Source organism: Perca flavescens, chromosome 15 (genome assembly GCF_004354835.1).
Source record: "Perca flavescens isolate YP-PL-M2 chromosome 15, PFLA_1.0, whole genome shotgun sequence".
In the NCBI taxonomy this organism is placed as follows: domain Eukaryota; kingdom Metazoa; phylum Chordata; class Actinopteri; order Perciformes; family Percidae; genus Perca; species Perca flavescens.
The window spans coordinates 3,437,180-3,457,469 of record NC_041345.1 but is presented as its reverse complement, the minus strand read 5'-3'; the positions used below and the strand labels follow the sequence as shown (position 1 = coordinate 3,457,469).

At 43.1% G+C, this 20,290-nt stretch overlaps 1 protein-coding gene across 2 annotated transcripts in view; it reads right to left on the bottom strand.

Moving 5' to 3' along the window:
- Nucleotides 1-20,290, bottom strand: part of smurf2 (SMAD specific E3 ubiquitin protein ligase 2) — a 72,982-nt gene that overhangs the window by 30,192 nt on the left and 22,500 nt on the right. Inside the window, exons 2-4 of one of the 2 annotated variants that reach the window (XM_028599360.1) lie at nt 15,225-15,263; nt 12,291-12,399; nt 3,180-3,319 (exon numbers count right to left, since the gene is read on the bottom strand). In XM_028599360.1, the coding sequence (XP_028455161.1) occupies nt 3,180-3,319; nt 12,291-12,399; nt 15,225-15,263 (288 nt within the window). The remainder of the gene's footprint in view (nt 1-3,179; nt 3,320-12,290; nt 12,400-15,224; nt 15,264-20,290) is intronic. The other variant, XM_028599362.1, reaches the window with a different exon arrangement.

Here is a 20,290-nt window from a genome sequence, read left to right as displayed (position 1 = left end):
TCACTCAGACTCAATTCCTCTCTCCCTCATTATCCGTCTCTCATTCTTCTGTCTGTAGACCACAGCTTGGCTGTGCCCTGGAACAGATGGTCTGGTCTGTGGAACAGCCACGGGCTGTAAAAATCTCACCGCGCATCGCTACAGAGCAGGCTTCAGTTCAAATGCAGAGGTCAAACATTTGACAAATTTCAGTACAAAGCCTGCACTATTCCGCTCGGCCTTAGCGTGGATGGGAACCTCTGCCAAAGTCTGGAAACTCTTTGTCTGAACTTCTCAAAGTCTGCGGAATTTGAGAGTGAGGGAGAGAGAGAGAGAGAGAGAGAGGGAGATCAGGCAGAAAAGGAAAGAAAAACTTGTCCAAGTTGCCTGCAGACATACAAAAAAATGCCACTATCTGCTCTCTGTTGTCTGGGTGTCATGCAGATCAGCTCAGGATGTCTGTCTAGACTAAACAGGGACTAAAACAGGCAACGGTCAAACCGTTACAAGGCTGGCCGGAGGTCAGCAGCCACAGAGAAAACACACACACACACGCACACGCACACGCACACACACACACACACACACACACACACACACTGAAATGTACGCAGTGAAGAGCACTCACTTTGAGATGCATACATTTAAATGCACTCATATACAGAAAGACGCAGACACTCTGCAATTATACATAAATGTTACAGTCAACCCCAAGACGCTCTACAATTATACACAAATGTTTAAGTCAACTCGATGCCCTCTCTAAGGCCTGTGGAGGGGACAAACTGCAACTGCTGGTAAATGCGCACAAAAAAAAAAACAACAAAAGAATGACAAATACTCGCAGGGGGAGAGCGACCACAACAGAGAGAGAACACAACAAATCTACGCTTACACTTTAATAGCTCTACAATTATGCACGTCTGCTTGAAATGACCGGTTGTCTAGATCGGCAGACGGAGATAGTGGGAGGTTAGTCACAATGGCATTTGATGTGTGTGTGTGTGTGTGTGTGTGTGTGTGTGTGTGTGTGTGTGTGTGTGTGTACACATGTTGCCAGTCTATGGAGGAGACCGAAGGGGAAACTGAAGGGGTGAGGAGGAGGCCAGGAGAGAAAGGAAATGCAGAGGCAAACCACTCACAGCTGTGGCACAAGGTTCAGGTTTCCTGTGTTGCTCCAGGAAAACAAGTGTCAGGGGCTTCTAGGAAAAGGTGCTGGGATCCTCCCCCCCACCGCCTCAACCCCGGTTCTGCCTACGCGGCTGCAGGCCCCGGCGAAGCAGGTACCAGCTCGCTAAGTCACTCCAGCTCTGTTGAAGCTACAACTGTCTGGCAACTGCTTTTACTAGAAGCCATTTACTAAAGCCTCCATCGCATTTATCCAGTTAGCTTCTGACATGGGACATTATGACTGTAATTGCAGGGCGACGTTGATTGGCTCTTCCTGTTCTGGCAGAGGGTTGACCCCTCTCACACACACACACACACACACACACACACACACACACACACACACACACACACACACAGCTCTGGCCTCTGTCAGACCTAGTGAGCGGGACAGGACTAAAAAAGGAGCTACTCCCTATGTTGTGTCACTCAGGCCTGACAGCAGCACTGTGGTACTGACTTCTGCTTCTTATCAAACCACAGGTATGAAGCCAGCTTGATGGATACGGCCTCATTTTACCATTAGGGCATGAATAACTACAATTAATAATTCAAGAGTTGTTCTCCACCCCAGTAGAGGGAATACTGAACTGCTTTACAGCGCAATCAAGTAAAACAAACAAGTCATGTGTAGTTTTGGCAACAAAATCTGTGCTGCAACTGAACTACAATTTAATTTTCAGAACAAAACAAAAGACCATCTGGGGGAGGGGAGGGTCTAGGCGTCAGTACTGCATTACAGCTGACTGCATCCATAGTGATTTAATCATCACGCCAAAATATACCAATGCTGTAAAACAACATCTTTGGAGTGAAACAGCACAGACAATTATGTTGTCAGCATTTTAACCGGCAAACCTTTCCACGCACAGACATTTAGGCTTTTTAAGAATCCAGGAAGGAAGGAAGGCAACATCGTAGGACACAAACAGGGTGCAAAATTTACTTTTTGTCCACCGGCCAATTGGCTAGAAATAAAACCAATTTAGATCATTTTTTTGTGTATCAGTGCCCACGTGAAAGTGACGCTCCTAAAAGCAGCGTCGAGTGGCAGGAGTCCGATTTCAGACTGACAAGATGATGGCGGAGGATTTGGTGTCAAAGTGAAAAGCAAAAGTGCAGAATCCAATTATTTATATCATATATCAGGGCTCTTCAACATTTTTTAAGCCAAGGACCCCTTAACTGAAAGAGAGCAGGGACCCCCTACTACATATGTTGCATAAAATTAAGTTTCATATTAAACTGGGCCTGCAATAACACGTAGGGCAACCTAAAGCCTTTAAACATTTAAAAAAAAATTTGCACAGAATACTAAGCTATTAAAATAATAATTGTTGGCATGACTTTATAAATCGTCTTTAAATGTTACACAGTGGTAGTGTGGCACAGTGGATCTTTAGGATGAAGTGTATCTGTGGATGGTTATCTTAGGGACTACCTTACCTATAGGCCAGTAAGCCTATCATCAGTGGGGCTTTATTTGCTAATAATATAATGGAATAATGTTAAGACATTTTAATTATTGAAAAAACTTTTACAAATTGACAATAATTTGGAGGCCCATCCCTGCAGTGACACTGAGGACCCCCTAGGGGCCCCGGACGCCCTGTTGAAGAGGAGATAAGAGGAATAGTAAATTGCGATTACAATTCGATTCATTGCACAGCTCTTATTATCGGTGCGTTTTCTTGTCGGATTCACCCGCGGCGCAAATAGACCAGAAACTAGATTGCGAGCAGATTTTAAAACGTGGATTATTAACCATTTTTCCGCTGCTCTCGTTGGTGCATTGCGGTCTTTCTCTGCGTGTTACCGCCAGCAGCTACTGACCAGCGGATTAGCGTGTAACTGGTGGCAGGATTGGGTGCGTGTCTGTCGTTGTCAGTGTCTTACCCAGCTTGTAAATACATTGCCCTGTAGTGCTACAACTCCACAGGGTACCTTTAATAGGCAACATTGCTTCTTCCACTAGTGATCAATTTAATGATTTCAAAACATAATAATAAAAAAAAAGGAGTAATACTGACACTTACAGCCTGTGTCTTTAAGGCGGTTGATAGCGTTGGACAGAAGGCGGACACAGCCGAGGAACCCAGCCCCTTGCTTCTTGTGAATCTTCTTGTGATTCCACACGCTGATGGTGATAGAATCGGATTTCCCGATGTATCTGAGGGGAAAGGGAGGAGAAGGAAACATAATTGATATTCAACAATGACAGGCTCGTTATTAGGGGTGTCACGATTCTCCAAATCCTCGATTACATTACATTTTCGATTCTAAGGTCACGGTTCAATTCTCTTCTCAATATTTTTATTTTTTTAAAGCACAGGTTGCTATGCCATTATTCAAATAATATTTGAAGATTTAATGCTCAAATGCAGCCTGTTATTAATATGTACTACACTACTCAGGTTTATGCATTGTCGATGCTACTATAAGTTGTTGTTACACGTTCTGTCCACTAGAGGGACTTCCAACATCAGCCTGGCCTTGAAGCGGACCTACGTCACAGCGCATTGCATTTCTGGCAATCTCTCCGTTTACGTTATATTCCATCACGAGCACACAGCGACAAACACAAATCAACAGAGAACTCTGTTACGTAACATCTAACAAGTGTATCGAAGCAGCTCTGTTGTAAAGGCTAACATTGCTCGGTTAGCACAATGACATCATGTTAGAAAGCACAGCCGAAACGACTTGTCAAAAAAATAATGCAACAATAGTGTTAGCCACAATGCTAACGACATTGATAACTAAGCCAAACGGTGCTGTCACAGCACTTCAACACGTGTTTTTTTTCCGCTTGGCAAGCCGGTCCGGACGTGACATGGGGCATGGCAGCATCGACGATTAAATTATTTAATTAGAAGTTCGAGATTGTGACTTAATTTCGGTCGATTTTTGAATTAAACTTACTCATCTACACTACAACGTTTTGAGACAAAAACGATCTCCGTGCGCACATGAGTTTTAGCTCCAGTAGCAGAACTATTCGTCGTCCATACTAACACGACTGACAACACATATCACATGACCATTCACACACACACACACACTGGGCATGTGAGCCGGTTTGAACAGGAAGCAGATTGTGTGATGTTACTCTCAGGTTAAAAACCATGAATGTATAAGTTGAAAATACAGAAAATACTTTGAAGAAAGAACAACAATGGTGAAAAATAAGAGCACGGATTTATTAGCTTGGACCGACGACGAAAGGTATGTACACTACCAGTGGCGGCTGCTGGTCATTCAAAGAGGGGAAGCTCATTTTTGGCCTACATCATACAAATTTATTTATGTTAATATATATATAATATATAAAAAATAGTAATGCAATAAATTAATTATATAATAATAATAATAATAATAATAATAATAATAATAATAATATTATTATAATAATTTATAATATCCATGGGAAGTTTTCATCAAGAGGAATGGCCAGCAGTACATTTTCTTTGTCACAGCACAGCCAGCTAACTTTGTCATACCAGGAGAGCTGAACAGACCTGTTACTTTGCCCTGTCTTTTGCACTAAATCAATCTTAAGTGTTGATCTAACCCTGCTGTTTAATTCTAAGTTTCTCCTCATAAGGAAGACTTTCAAATGGCTTTGCCAAAATCAGCTAGCAGTTTGCTAGCTAGCCTACTGTATTTGCTAGCCTACTGTATGAATGAACAAACGATCTAACAAAACGATATTAAACTCAAAAGGAGGAAATGTGGGAATTAGGTTAAACTGAAACAAGGAATGTGGTGTATAATTGTATGAAATGTATGATGAAAATTGGCTAGGAATTTCGCCAAGCAAATACCAAGAAATCGGTTGCAGCAGTTCGTCTTTCAACTAGACTTGTAAAATCTGCGATGGGACTGAGGAGCTGAGCTCTGCTTGAAGTTGAACAGCTTCGGCGACTTTTTATAGTACAAAATCGCTGTCAATCAAAAGGAGATACAGTCCTCCAATCATCACGCAAAAGCCCAGCGTCCAGGCCAGCCCACTGCTCCCATTGGCCCCCAGAGACGCTGAGCGTCCGTGGGCGGGACATAATCGCAGCATTTATCCAATGAACGTCTAGTTTCGAAGCGCTGAAAGAAACTGCTCAAATCAGCTCCATTGAAGTCAACGGACGCTAGGCTTCAACGGGGAAATGCACTGAGACGCTACGGGAATGGATGAGAAGGAAATCGAGTCAGCAAATTCTGAACCAACTCGTCTTCGAGATGAACGTATTCTAACTCATTTTAGTCAATAAAATGTTAACACAATAGTACATATTGGACCATTTAAATGTTAGACATTTTAGGGGAAGCTGAGCTTCCCTTGCAGTCTTAAAGAAATTGTCACTGTACACTACCTAACTGATAAGACTCTCTGAATAGAATTTCTGAATTTAGGGTCTCGGAAACATCGGAGTAATGTGGACCCAATGCGGAAACGTAGCAAACGATATTCATTTTTTAAACCAAAAGTAGTGCAGATGTAGCCACAGACACCATGAGAATCCCGGTGTGACTGGGAGTATAAAACCTAATTGCTCATCTAATTAAATCTGTTAGGAGACATGCTGATAAATGTCAAAATGTAACAGCTAGCGCGTCGACACTCAGGATGTCCCCAGCAATGCAGACACGCATCCTCCCCCCCCCTCCACAGAAACTGTCTCCTCGCCAAGGACACATTACAAGACACAGTCAGGAAGAGGAAGAGGAAGGTGGGGGGCCTGAGGGATTTTCCAGACAGTGTATTTCAACGTGTAAATCTGACCTTAAGCGTCTTGAGACCGAGCACCACAAGCAGACTGGGATCCTGTGAATCACTGATCGGCATCAGCCCTGCCCACATATCAGAAGGAGTGAAAGAGAAGACTAACAGTAGACAGTTGACATGACATTTGGCTACAGTGATGTGATGAGCAGCAACACAGCTGACTGCAACTAAACTAACTCTAGAATTCAGTCAGACTGTGAAAAGGGTCTACATTTGTCGAGCCACTTTTCAATTTGTGTTTACTAATGTGACATCTTAAGAAAAATGAAGGCAACTATTTTTCCTTAACACACCAAAAGCATATGTGCAGCTTGATTAAACTAACTTAATTGAAAATGTAATCGGGTATAAACAGTCATCAATCAGGCTGTCAAATGTGGAGGGTTGTAATATCAGTTATATAATTCAAGCCTTCGGAGTAAACTATTTTGAAGCAGTTTGTAGACTAAACTGTAAACTTATGAGACAGCCCGAATGCACGTCCGTTGGAGAGTAGTATTTGCTACATGAAAGGGGAGAGAGAGGGGGGAAGACATGCACGAAAACCGTCACAGATCGGATTCGAACCCTGGACCTTCTGCGTCGAGGATTAAACCTCTGCACTTGTGCACCTGGTCTACCCACGAAGCTAACCGGCCACGTGATCCGACATTCACTTAACTGAAGACGTTGTGGATAAGTTGCATGGAGTAGGAGAGGGATATATGATTAAACTGATGTGGAGAAAATGAATAACATCATATTGGAAGAGGTGGCAATTAATCAATAACTAGAAGGCACTCGGAGGGCGGAAGGCATGCCTTCTTACAATGTTAAAGGATAACTTCAGTTTCTTTTTAACCTGGACCCTATGTTCCTATGTTTCTGTGTCTAAGAGACTGATGGGAACAACAGTCCTTGACATTGGTCCAGTATTAAGCGAGACCATTGCAGTCGACAGCAGCGAAACAAGCTGCAATGTTTCGTTAATGGGCAATTGCGCACCTTCAATTTACATACGCTAGTTTTGACACCGACATGCTCGGATTATTAAGTGCTAGAGATGCACCGATATAACCTGACTCCGCCAGATGGATTGCTTCGCATTTGCTCGGCATATCCATCTGGGAACTTTCCGTTGGAAAACTTTTGGGAAGGGGCGAAAATACTGGTTAGCTGATTGGATGAACCATCTGTCTATCACCTATGTTGGTGATAGACGGGCCAAATCAACCAATCAGATCCACGAAGCGTATGAAAATACAACCACAAGCCCGCCCCTGCTGCTGCAGGCAAAGCATAGCTCGTTAGCTCAGCAAGCAAGCAACATGTCGGTAAAGGATATTTGCCGTTTGTGTAACTAGAATTTAGGAATAAAAGGCCTCATTTCAGGTTCCCGGACCGCTGTCTGAAAATCCTGGTTAGCTGATTGGATAAACCATCTGTCTATCACCACCTAACCCACCTCAAAACCAACACCGATTGGCCCGGTCGTTTGGCGAGCGGCTCCAAATTTTCTCTACCTCAAGATGCCAGACTGATCTGGAAAACTGGAGCTCGCGAGATCAGGACGGTCTCCCGAGGCTAGCACCGATAGACCGGCCGATGTGACCGGAATTGGCCGGTTTTCACGTGCTCGGCCATGACCGGCAGGTCAGTCTGACATATGTCGATTTCATGCCGGTCAACGCTACAATTAACTGACAACAGAAGTTATACGAGTTACATGGACGCCACAGCACGCTCTCTTTCCTTTTCTCTCAACTTCTCCGCTGCGTGTCTGCGCTATTCTCGCACATGTAGGGAACCTCGTAAATGAACCTGCAACATGTCAGCTGTTCGGACATTCTTCAGCGTGTGTGCAGAAGATAAGTTTGCAATATGCAACACCTGCAAGGAGACAGTAGGGCGTGGAGGGACCACACCAAAAACCAAAATCACATTTTTTTTTGTTGGATATTGGATGTGAAAAGAAGGAAATGGTTCTAACATTGCACTTCAGATGTGTGTGAATTTCCCACACCAGGTTTATATAGTTCTATTTTATAGTGAACCATTATCTGTTCAAAACATGTTCTATGTTGTGTGCAAAATGTTGTATTAAAGAAAAGATTGAAAATAAATATGTGTGTGTGCTGTGGTGGTTAGAAAAAATTAAATTGGAATCGGCTAAAATCTGTATCAGCTGGCCTAACTCAATGAAAATCGGAATCGGTCTAGAATTTTGTAATCGGTGCATCTCTATTAAGTGCCTAACAAAAGGTCCATCTCTGTAGGGATCATTTCCATAATGTTGTCAAAGAGTAAGATCATTTTAGTTTGACAGGAAACAGCCTCAAAATCCCTATTGCCAAACCAACCAGACTCCATGTAAATAAAAACAGTAATTTTATCATTGTAAAAGACAAAAACAAAAAACTATCAAAAGCTGCCTTGGTTCGTTTTTCCACCGTTCCAGCCATCACCACTTTGGTTTGGTTGAAATAAACCCTGAACTCACCCATTTACATGTGGAAACATGCTGGCTCTATACACGCTAAAAGTAGTGACTATTTACATGGAGTCTGGTGAGTTGGGCGATGTCGATTTCGGGGCCAAAAAGGATCTTACTCTTTAACAAAAAGGTCCATCTATAAGCCATGTTAACAGCTTAGTTGGAATATTGTCTTTTTCGGAATAAGGGCAAAAAAACGGAATATATATATATATATATATATATATATATATATATATATATATATATATATATATATATATATATATATATATATATATATATATATGCATGTAAATGGTGTCAATGTTAAAAGGAACAACGGTTTCCTTGCTGTTTAAGTAAAGAACACGGGCAGGTAACTGTATATAGACAGCCAAAGACGTATAGAGAATAAGATGAGACCGACAGATTATTTCCTGACTGCCTGCGTCTGCCTCCTCCGTGCTCTCTCCTCCCCCCCTCGTGTTTCAAGCGAGGCCGAGAGCGGAGTGTGATAAAATCTCACCATGTGAACCTGTTGTGGCACATCTGCTCGGTTGGGCTCCCTGCTTCAGTCGAAAACTAATCATCTGTAGCGTTTCGCAGAACTGCATCGCACTGTAATTATCATGCTGCTTACCAAAAGGGATATGAAACAATGGGTCTGTGAGTAAGACGTCTGGACATTTTGAGTTGATGCCAAATGCCTGTCTGGGGTGCGATGGGAGAGAGCTGCAATGTCAGACAGACGTGACGGGAGGGAAGTATTATAACCAAACCCCAGTCATCTGGATCACCCTCCACGCAATAAAATTCATTAGTCTGGCTACAATTTTTAATACCAATCATAGGCAATAACACACACACACACGCCGCACGAGAGACAATGGGAAAATTTCAATAAAAAGGAAAAAAAGCAGCCGACTTAAAGAGTCAGATGTGCTTTCTAAATACATCCCTTTATTTGGCAGACTGTATTCATACGAGAGGCATCTTTGGCACCGTTTTTATAGCTTTTTCTCTAAAGTTACTGCCAAGAACATACGGTCAAAGGGAAAGAAAAACATTTCATTACAGCAACACTTTTGTCACCATCTGAGATACAAACGGAAAACAAAAAGGGAAAAGGCCCGATACTAACATTCACCACAAGGGACTGGAACCTGCTCATGTTCTCAAATTGACTGACAGATCTCTAGTCTATATCCACGACATTCAACTTCTGGGATTGCTTGTCCGTTTCCTTCCTTTTTCTTTGTGTTGTTCTAACCTCCGGTGGATTTGTGAGGACTATGGTTAACTGCTCCTCAGATCTCTGCAGGGCAATTCCAGACAGCTAGCTAGACTATCGGTCCAATCGGAGTTTAAAACTATTTCATGTTCCACCAAAACAAGTTCCTTCCAGAGGCTATTTTGCAGAGGCAGCGTGGCGTCGTCCGACGCTTGATGATTGTGATTGGTCTAAAGAAATGCCAAGAAACCAGAGCACGTTTTTCTCCAATCCAGGAATGCTGTGTGGACTAGCCAGACCCTCCTCTGCGGCGCTGTGGAGGAAGGTCTGGCAATGCGAGACTAACAGATCTCTTATGCTTCCTCTGCATTGTGGCACTTTATTTTTTTTCTCCTAATTCTTCTACATAGTTAACACTAAGGATCTAATGAAGCCATTAAAGGGGGTGCTGCTTTACTGGGTGCTGCCATGGCAATTCAGCCTCGATGGTGGGAGGAAAATGGACGGATGAGTGGGCGTGAATAATTTGAGTCTAGACTGGGTACTTAGCATTGCAGATGTATAATTTAATAATGCCATATTTGAAGAACTCCTAATTAACCAAATGGGATGAGTGCGAGCACACTGGAGGGAGACTCCAAAAAATGCTTGATAACACTTCATAACACTATGAAGATCCTCTGAAAACATCATTACATTACTAATAATCTCGGTGTCCTTTTCCTTTTTTTAAATGGATAACAGGAGTGGTTGTTATGCTAATGCATACTTACAAGGTCCAGTATTATAATACAAAAGTGAGATTTCCATGTCTTTGTTGATTATAAAGCAGGTCGAGGTGCTATAGAAATACTGTGAAAGTATCAAAACGCTCAATCCACAGAGAAATCCAGGGTTCATACGCATTTTAACCAATACTTTTCCATGACTTTTTGGCAAATTTGTGTTCCTGAAAATGTCAGTCGATATTATACAATAAGAATAAAAATCGGTGATAAAGTTTACCCTCAGTAACTATAAAATGAATGACAATTTATGTGGTTCATAGTGGGATTCATATCGCTCCCCGAATAGAACGTTGAGGTTAAGACGACCTGAAAATACATTTATTAATCACATATTGTTGCTGTGTTAAAAACAATTCCATGACTTTTCCAAAACGTTCTGGGTCTTTTTATGTAAACATATTGTACAGGAACCCAAAATACAAGTATGGCGCTGATGAAATGAGCACAATATGGCACCTTGAAATTTGAACCATATCCTGTAGTTGTTAGTGTCTGTTTTACACACTTGGTGGAGGGCAGAATGAGTGTGAGAGGCAGGCAGCCAGCTAGACTGTCTGCTATCCTTGGCATGCCGGGCCCCCCCCGCAACAATGCTGAAGGGTCACAGTTCACGGGTTTGTCGGCTGTGACCAATGAAACCCTGGACACACACACGTACGCACAGGCACACTTGCACAGTAATTCTACGCTCTCGAATGATCACATACGATCAAATGGAAAAAAAGATTCACTGCCAACAGCTTAAATGCACTAGGCTGTAGTCGGAACACCAGGTGTTGGAGGCCCTATTTTAATAAGTGTGAGCCAGCCAGACGGCTTTCTAGCCTGCTCAATTAAAACCACTCTCCTCCAACACGCCAACGGAGAGTCCTGCTGGTCATGAGGGTAAACACTACAGACAGTAAAAGGGGGTACACCGGTGTTAAACTGGCACAGAAACACCAGTAATTTGCACATAAATTCCAGTCTGACACATCTGCAGACTCCTGGGACAAATAAGCGCAGAGAAGCTCCACTGAGTCTGTGTTCTCTCCATCGATCCATCTTTTAAAAAAAAGTGCTCGCGCACACAACACACACACACACACACAAAACACACACACACACACACACACACACACACACACACACACACAAAACACACACACAAAACACACACACAAAACACACACACGCGTGACTTTTTCCCTCTTGTCAAAAGTGACAGGAGCAGCTAATGTAGAGAGAGGGTCCGGTATCCCCAGCAACCAAACAAACGGAGACATGTGCTTCCTCTCGCTGTTGGCTATATATGACGGTTGGATAAACACCCGGGCGAATGCTGGAAACTTTAACTCTCACGTTTTCACTCACGCGCTCTGTCTCTGGGCTTTTTTTTTTTTTTTTTTTCAGGTTACTTTCACAAACCATCTTTGGGAAAGGCAATCAGAGTACAACAAGACATACGTGTGTTTCAGTCAACGGAAGAAAATACTGCTGGAGACGCCATCCTTTTTTGGTTTCTTCAAAATGCTGCTCTAAAAAGGGACGGTTTTTTAGACTCTACACTGGTGCTGAAGGGTTATGTCATTACAGAGTATCTAGATAAGTGAGAGACCAGATGCGAGAGCTGTTTACATCTGTTACTGTTTAGGTTCTGTTAATGACACAGCCCGACACTTCTCCGTGTGCTCACTTATTGAGGTTAAATAGAGAAAGACATAAAAACTGCGAGGCACTGTAATGGTCCGAGCAGGGCCTCAGACTGCTGTTTGTAATCAGATTAAGTCTTTAGGAAGGTGGGAGGTATTCAAATAAACCAAGAAGGAATCAGATTTTTTTTATTTATTTTTTTGCCTTTGAAAACAGATGTTGAGAAATGAGTGTGTTAATGTGTCTGGGACTCACAGGTCATAGTGTTGATTCCACTTGGGGTCAAGTGTGTTCCTCACAGTGTCTGTAGAGTGGCATTGCCCTGAACCGTCCACAACAACCTTGGCAAAGGGATCAGGCAGGCCTGCGGGGGGAGAGAGGAAAACGCTCAGCCACATTCACCAGGAACAAATATCAGATAAACTATTTTAACGAGACACAAATGACAACATTACGCAGCGGTGGTAGCTCGCTACAATGGCAAATGTTGAGGAATACAACGCAGATGCTGTGGTGTCTACAACACTGTTATTCTGCTTCGGGACCAGACCAGTCACACAATAATCATTGTTTACTTCCTTTTTTTTTTTTTTCCTTCTTCTTGTATTTTGATTCAAATATGAGATCCTTTGGAGACAAAAGTACAGCTGTGGATAACTAAAGATGTATTGAATTTGTTGCCCTTAAGTGGTAATTTAGGTATTTTTCAACCCCATTTCCCCGTGCGTTGGTGTCCAACTGACTAATGTGAACAAAAACTCTTTGAAATGGGTCCAGTATTGAGCTGTAACCAGCAGCGGGAAATCGGGCTGCAATGTAATACTATACTATAGGGCAAATGCGTCAGTTTCCGTCCACTAAAAGTTCTGTTTTTGCCGCCGACAGCTCAGATTATTATTCTAAGACACACCTTTTTGTTAAAGTGCTCATATTATGCACATTTTCAGGTTCATAATTGTATTTAGAGGTTGTAACAGAATAGGTTTACATGGTTTCATTTTCAAAAAATACCATATTTTTATTGTACCGCACATTGCTGCAGCTCCTCTTTTCACCCTGTGTGTTGAGCTCTCCGTTTTAGCTACAGAGTGAGACATTTCACTTCTGTTCCATCTTTGTCGGGGGTCGCACATGCTCAGTAGCTAGGTAAGGACTACTAGCCAGTCAGAAGCAGAGTATGAGGGCGTGCCGTGACAGTACCTAGGTAAGGACTACTAGCCAGTCAGAAGCAGAGTATGAGGGCGTGCCCTGACAGTACCTAGGTAAGGACTACTAGCCAGTCAGAAGCAGAGTATGAGGGCGTGCCCTGACAGTACCTAGGTAAGGACTACTAGCCAGTCAGAAGCAGAGTATGAGGGTGTACCATGCTAGCAGCTAGGCGAGCATTATAATGTCTGTTCCAAAGTGACCACGTTGGTCTCTGAAGTAAAGGCTGGACTACAATAGAGCTGTTTGGAGCAGTTGGTGAACAGTGTTTTCTGTTGGAGATGGTAAGTCCCTTTGGGGGGGGACTTTGGGCTTTTTCACTTTGTAAACCTATAACGTGCACAAAAAAAATATATAGAACACAATAAAGGAAAGGGGAAAAGCCAAAAAGCATAATATGAGCACTTTAAAGAGTAAGATCCTTTTGGTTTAACCAAAAACAGTCCATGTAAATACTTTTAGCATGTATAGAGCCAGCACATTTTCACGTGTGAATGGGTGAATTAAGGAAGTCTAGTGGGTTAGGCAATGGCCATTTCGGGGCGGTTTCATATTAAACAAAAATAATCTCTCTTTTTTGTATTATTATTATTTTTTGGCCATTTCCGCCTTTAAATGGATAGGAAAACTATGAAAGGGGTAGAGAGAGGAGGGAAGACATGCAGGAAATCGTCTCAAGTCGGACTCTAACCCTGGATGTTCAGCGTCGAGGCATAAACCTCTGAATATGTGCGCCCGTTCTACCAACTGGGCTAACCTGGCCACAAACAAAAATAATCTTTGACCATAAGGTCCATCTCTGTAGGGATCCTTTCCATAATGTTGTCAGACACTTAGAATAATAATCTGAGCCTGTCAGCGGCAAAATATTTTGAGTGGACCGAAACTGAAGATGCGCAATGCCAATTAACGTTACGTTGCAGCTCTTCACTGCTGCCGACTGACGCGGTATTGCTTAATACTGGACCAACTTAAAATAACCGTCGTTCCCATCAGTCACTTAGACACAAAAACATGAGAAAATAGGGTCCAGGTTGAGAAAAAAATAATACCAAAGTTATTATCCTTTAATACAATAAGCTGGTTTGGTGTGAAAATACACCACATGATTGTTGCTGAATCTATTAGCAGATTAATGATTAGTCACACACAAAAAACCAACCAGTTCTAAGTTTGGTGAGTGATTATTTAACTTATCAGGAAACATTCGAAATGTTTGCTTGTGGTAACATACGGTATGAGCTGCAGCAGTATTGTGTCTTTGTTTTATATTATTAGAAAGAGAATCATTCAGACATGTCAACATAATAGACACGCACATAATGGATTGCACACACACACACACACACACACACACACACACACACACACACACACACACACACACACACACACACACACACACACACACACACACACACACACACACACACACACACACACACACACACTTTGCTCAGCTCCTGAGCGTTGGAATGGCAGGAATGGGCACCACAGAAACCACCTGAGTGTGCAGAAGACCTTTACATGCTCATTCACCATGACAGCCTGACCCAAACACACCCAAACACTCGCAACACTAAAGACACCCACACACGAGGCATTAGCCTAAGTCTGAGTGGAAAGAACATTTACTGGGTGTTATTTGTGCCAAGTGTTTGCAGAAATTCTGTCCAAAATGGAAATAAAGTACATTCACTGTATCTTGGCGACATTTTACAAAAACTTGATCAGAGTCACAGTAGGTCAGGAATGACTTCCCTTGGTCGGTGTGTTGATGTTTAAAGTGATCGGGGCACCATGTGAACAACACGGACGAGGACTTCTGTTGTTAACCATCCACATCCGTTGAAAAGGCTAAATCCTAGAGTGAGGTTCATCGGCCCACGTTTCTCAATCTCAAAAGGTCTTTGCAGTGAAGACATTATATACCCACATACAGTGCAGGTTCATCATATACGGCTGTGATTGGCAGATACTTACGGAAGAAGTCCTTCTTCACCAGGTTTTTGGCGCAGAGGACTGGGGGGGAGGGAAAAAGGAAAAGGAAGAGTTGAGGGGTTAATTTAATGTAAACATTAAAATCACAAGCAGTGAATCAGGATTTTATTTTGTATGTGTGTCTATTTCAGGATTCAAATGAGAACAACTGCGCTGCAGTCAACCTCGGTGCAAATTAAACCATCTCTTACACAATTAGACAGCATTTAAACAACACACAATGGGTAGAAAAGGACTTCTTTCTTTCCCGCTGTCGCACCAAATGCTTGTTCTTGGGGTGAACTATACAGTGCAGCTTGAACATACTCCATCTGTAAAGTGTTCCAAGATAACCTCTGTTATAATTTGACACTATAAATACAATTTAATTGATTTGGGTATTAAAACATCTCATCCGCAACAGCAGAGGAAGCAACTCCTTCACTATGGGTTTAAAGCGTTACAGTAACAAACGCTTATTCATGTCACGCGTTACCAAATTCAGCCTCTGAGCTAGAGGAGGGGATGTTTTGTCTCTGTCTCCTTCCCAAAGCAGCCTGCTGATGGGACCCTGTTGCTCTACTGTGAGAGCCATGGAGGCGGTTGCCGAGGCGACGAGGCAGAGACGCTTACACTCTCCTCCTGTGTATGCGTGGATGGATGAGGAGGCTTCAGCCACCACCTGGGAGTCTGGAATTACAGTTACAGCCTTTGAGTCAGGCACATGGGAACACGGTTTGGGAACACTAATTGGTCTGGATATATGTGGCTGATTCACTGGTTTGAATAGAGATGAGACTATAAGTAATTTGACTGGGATAAGATTATATTTAAGATATAGAATTCATCTCTTGATTCATCCGTTTGTGTCTTGTAGTCTCTTCAGCTTTTCTAGGCTTTATGTTGTTTATGTCAAATGTTCAATAAAAAAGGAGATTGCAAAAAATCTGCTTTTAACTTCACAAAAAAATGATGATAAATAAATAAATTATAGGAGTAGACCAGGTGTTTAGTACAGCCCAATTTGATTTCAAGTGGGCCGGACCGGTAAAACCATTTCATAATATAGATCTCAGTTTTCAACTGTATTCGGGTCAGGATGGAAAAGGCCTGATATTCTCTCTCTCTCTCTCTCTCTCTCTCTCTCTCTCTCTCTCTCTCTCTCTCTCTCTCTCTCTCTCTCTCTCTCTCTCTCTCTCTCTCTCTCTCTCTCTCTCTCTCTCTCTCTCTCTCTCTCTCTCTCTCTCTCTCTCTGATAAGTAGCGACTATTTTGATAATCGAATAATCACTGAAATGTTCTTTTTTTTACGTGACTGCTTTGCTGCTTTCCTTTGTCTTGTGAGAGTAAAGTGACTCTCTTTCAAACTAGAGGCATTTTTCACATTCAGACCAAACACGTCATGGATTAAATCAAGAAAATAAATGTGCAGATTGACTGATGAGTAAAAACAATCTGTAGTTGCAGCCCGACAGCTGGTTGTTAGGGTCTGTTCTCGATGTCTGGCTTGCCCGCTCCCGTCGTGTGCAGGTGAGAGTGCTCAGACGTTACTCTGCTAACACAAATAGACAAAGACACACCCATAGTGGCAGACTGCAAGCTAAAGCCATTCAATCTGCAGCCACTTCCAATTCAGCACCACCGCCGCCCCTCTCCATGCCTCACATACTCAGACACACACACACATACTCAGACACACACACACATACTCAGACACACACACACACACACACACACACAATGTCAAATATCACCCTGAATCACTTTTAGGACCGAGTTGAAACTATTTTGCCCACCAGGAAACAGAGGTGGGAGCAGGACAAACCTTCTGGGGGCCTTGTCGACTAAATTAAATTTGCAAATCACCAGCTTCACCAGTGTGGAACACCAACATCTACATATGCATGGTGTTTACAGATGCACAAGACACAGAACACGCACACACACGAGAACATGCTCGACAGTTGAGGGAGAATTTCCTTCCAGCTAACATCCCCGGGAATGTGTTACGTTCCAGTGAAACCCACCTCATTTCTAAAACATCTGGCATGTATCTTCCTGAACACTGATCCACTGATCTACCGTAATTAATATTAAGAGGCACAGAGGAATAAGTATGAATGTGTGCGCACACTGAGGTGAGAAACAACGCATTAAGGTAGCGAGTGACTGCTGTCTTTTGGGGTTTCCGCAACGCTTCTGCCCACACGCCACAGACAACACGTACATTATTATGGGAAACATTAAGCTCGACAGTTATTTGATGGGGTTTTTCAGGGGGGAAACATTGAGCACTACGTTCCCTAGTCTAGAAGTTACAATGCAATAAATCCACGGGAAGTGAAGAGAAAGAACAGTGAACCACTGGGAAATACGACTCTAAGGCAAGGTAAGGCCTAAATACAGTTATGAACCTGAAAATGAGCATTATATGAGCACTTTAAAGTCCAGACAGGAACTAAGAAGTGACAATAAAGAGAAAATGAGACCAACTGCAGAGAGGCAAGACTTGAAATGGCCCACACAATGGCCAGCTCAGCTTCAAGGGATAGTTTGACTTTTATATAGTCAGTGTGTTGGCTACAGTAGATATAGTCGGCACGCCCCCAGTTTGGAGAAGCAGCCAGGAGAACCGACACGGGAGCTAAGCAATGTGCTGCTGTGGACGGGAGCAGCAGCTATTTTAGATATTTTAGACACCTAAAAAAAAGAAATCTATATTTCTAAGTTGATGCTATATTAAGAATATTTACACTGCTTTACCTTGCTGTCAGACAGACCTTTCCTTTCCACAGAAGTTCCCCCTCTTTCTCTTTCAGTCTCTCTCTGCAAAGTTCTTCTTCTGTATACTCTATTGGCTCATAAAGGTTTCCTCCTGTCTCCACAGTGAACAACATCTCGTCGTTGCTGTCATAATCACTCATTTTTATTTGCTTGCATTTGTTGTCTCTTCCATAAGCTGCTGAGAGTCAAAGCCAAACAGCTGATCTGCAGCGTTATACTCTACAGTACTGTCGAGTAACGGTTGCGGTTCTGCGTAGGAATACGGAAATTCTACGGTTGAGAAAATGTAATGCCAAAGGAAGGGGCTGTCTGACTGCAAGATAAAGCGGTGGAAATATTATACATATAGCATACACTTAACAGATTAAACGTTTTTTAAGGTGTCTAAAATACATTTTTGCTGCTGCCCCCATCCCCGTAGATTGCTTTGCTTTCGTCTGGGTACTCTGGTCTGTTTCTCCAAACTGGGGGCGTGCGGAGTCATCTACTGTGGCTAATACACGGACTATGGATAAGCATGTCATACAACCCCATTTCAAAATATCCAAAAAATATCCCTTAAAAGCAAACTAAGCTGAGCAAAACCTGCGGACCCTCCTGTGAGTACATAAGCAGTCTCCAGCTAGCCACACAGCAGGAAGGCAACGCTACAATTATACCCATATAGGCTCCTTATGAAAACATACACGGGGCCGGATTACAGCTGAAAACCGCTGGAATGGTGCACGCAGGGAGACAATGGTGGCAGGGAAGCCAATTAGGAGTCTGAGGCTGCCGAGCAAGAAGGAGAGCAGCAAAGGACAGCAATCGGGACGCAGTGGAATCAGACCATCACGATACAGCTCTCATTACACACCGGCAACAACAGCTGAGCTTTATTCAATTTATTAAAAACTGTGATTTTATGTAATTTGTAGGCAAACCGAGATCAAAAATCAGGTTGGCTAAGCTCTACTCTATCACCTCGGCTGGCTTAACCTTCTAAAGGACAGATACGTAGAGGCAAACGTGTGTTCTTTTATATACTCACACAACTTCCCAGAGCAAAAGGTCTCTTACTACAGCAGTGCGTGCCTCCTGAGACAGCATTATGCAACAAAGAGCAATTTTGGGCAAGATTGTGCGGCAGGGGGGTGTCACTGAAACGGCCTGTTGTGTTCAACAGGCAGACTTTATATTTCACAATTGTGGTATTCCGTCAGAGCGTTGATAGATGTCGACACTTCCGACCGCACTTGAAGGCAGCTTCATTTCACGGAGAAAGAGAGAAGAGACGGAGCGACTGTGGTTTGTTATTGCAGGAAACAGACATTTGTTACACAAACTCCTGGGCAGTTCAGTGCTTGTGTTTCGTGTGTGTGTGTGTGTGTGTGTGTGTGTGTGTGTGTGTGTGTGTGTCTCTGTCTGTCTGGTGGCAGCGATAGAGGCAGTGACGTTTCCGGTTTTCTGTACGAGACTCTCACACCGCCTGGTGGTGATGGCGCAGTGGATATGACACCTGCCTTTGGTGCGGGAGACCCGGGTTCGATTCCCACTGCAATACATCAACCAATGTGTCCCTGAGCAAGACACTTAACCCCTAGCTGCTCCAGAGGTGTGCAACCTCTGATATACATAGCAATTGTAACGTACGTAAGTGGCCTGATGTTCATACTTGCGCGTTGGTGTGTGCATCGATCCCTTTAAAAAAAATAGCAGGGCCTGCATGTGTGTGGGTGCATAGGGATTGTGTGGTAGAGCGGGTGAGAGAGTGACGGTGATTAGCTACGGAGCGAGTAGCGACTCTAGAGTTAGAGTGAGAGAAGAAGTGTCTCCTCCTGTACTTTCTGACCACAGTGGGAGATCTGGAGCAGGAAGAGTTAACCCTCTCCTTGATTTCATGTAGTTGATGGAGAAGGACCTCCGTGTATGAAGGATAATAGCCTACTTTTGCTTTAAAGCTGGTCTTCTAATTTCACTATTTACTCAGTAGTGGCTTTCAGCTGTGATTCGTCTCTTTTTACTCTTGTGCTTCCACTTACAGAAGCAAGTGTGAACCTGACAGTCCACACATCCAGAAAAGGGACCCAAAAAAAAGCTAAACTAAAGGCTTTCCTGAGACGATCAGCAAAGTCTGTCTTTCTGGGATTGATGTTGAGGACTCAAAGCATTCTCAGATCTCTGACATGAAGGGCGGGCTGGGTTTTTGGGACCCTTGGTAGGAGCCTCCATGTCACCCCTCTGAGGAAAGCTTGGCCTCATTGATGTCTGATGGAGCTTCTCTCCGGGTTTCTGCTCCCTTCTCTC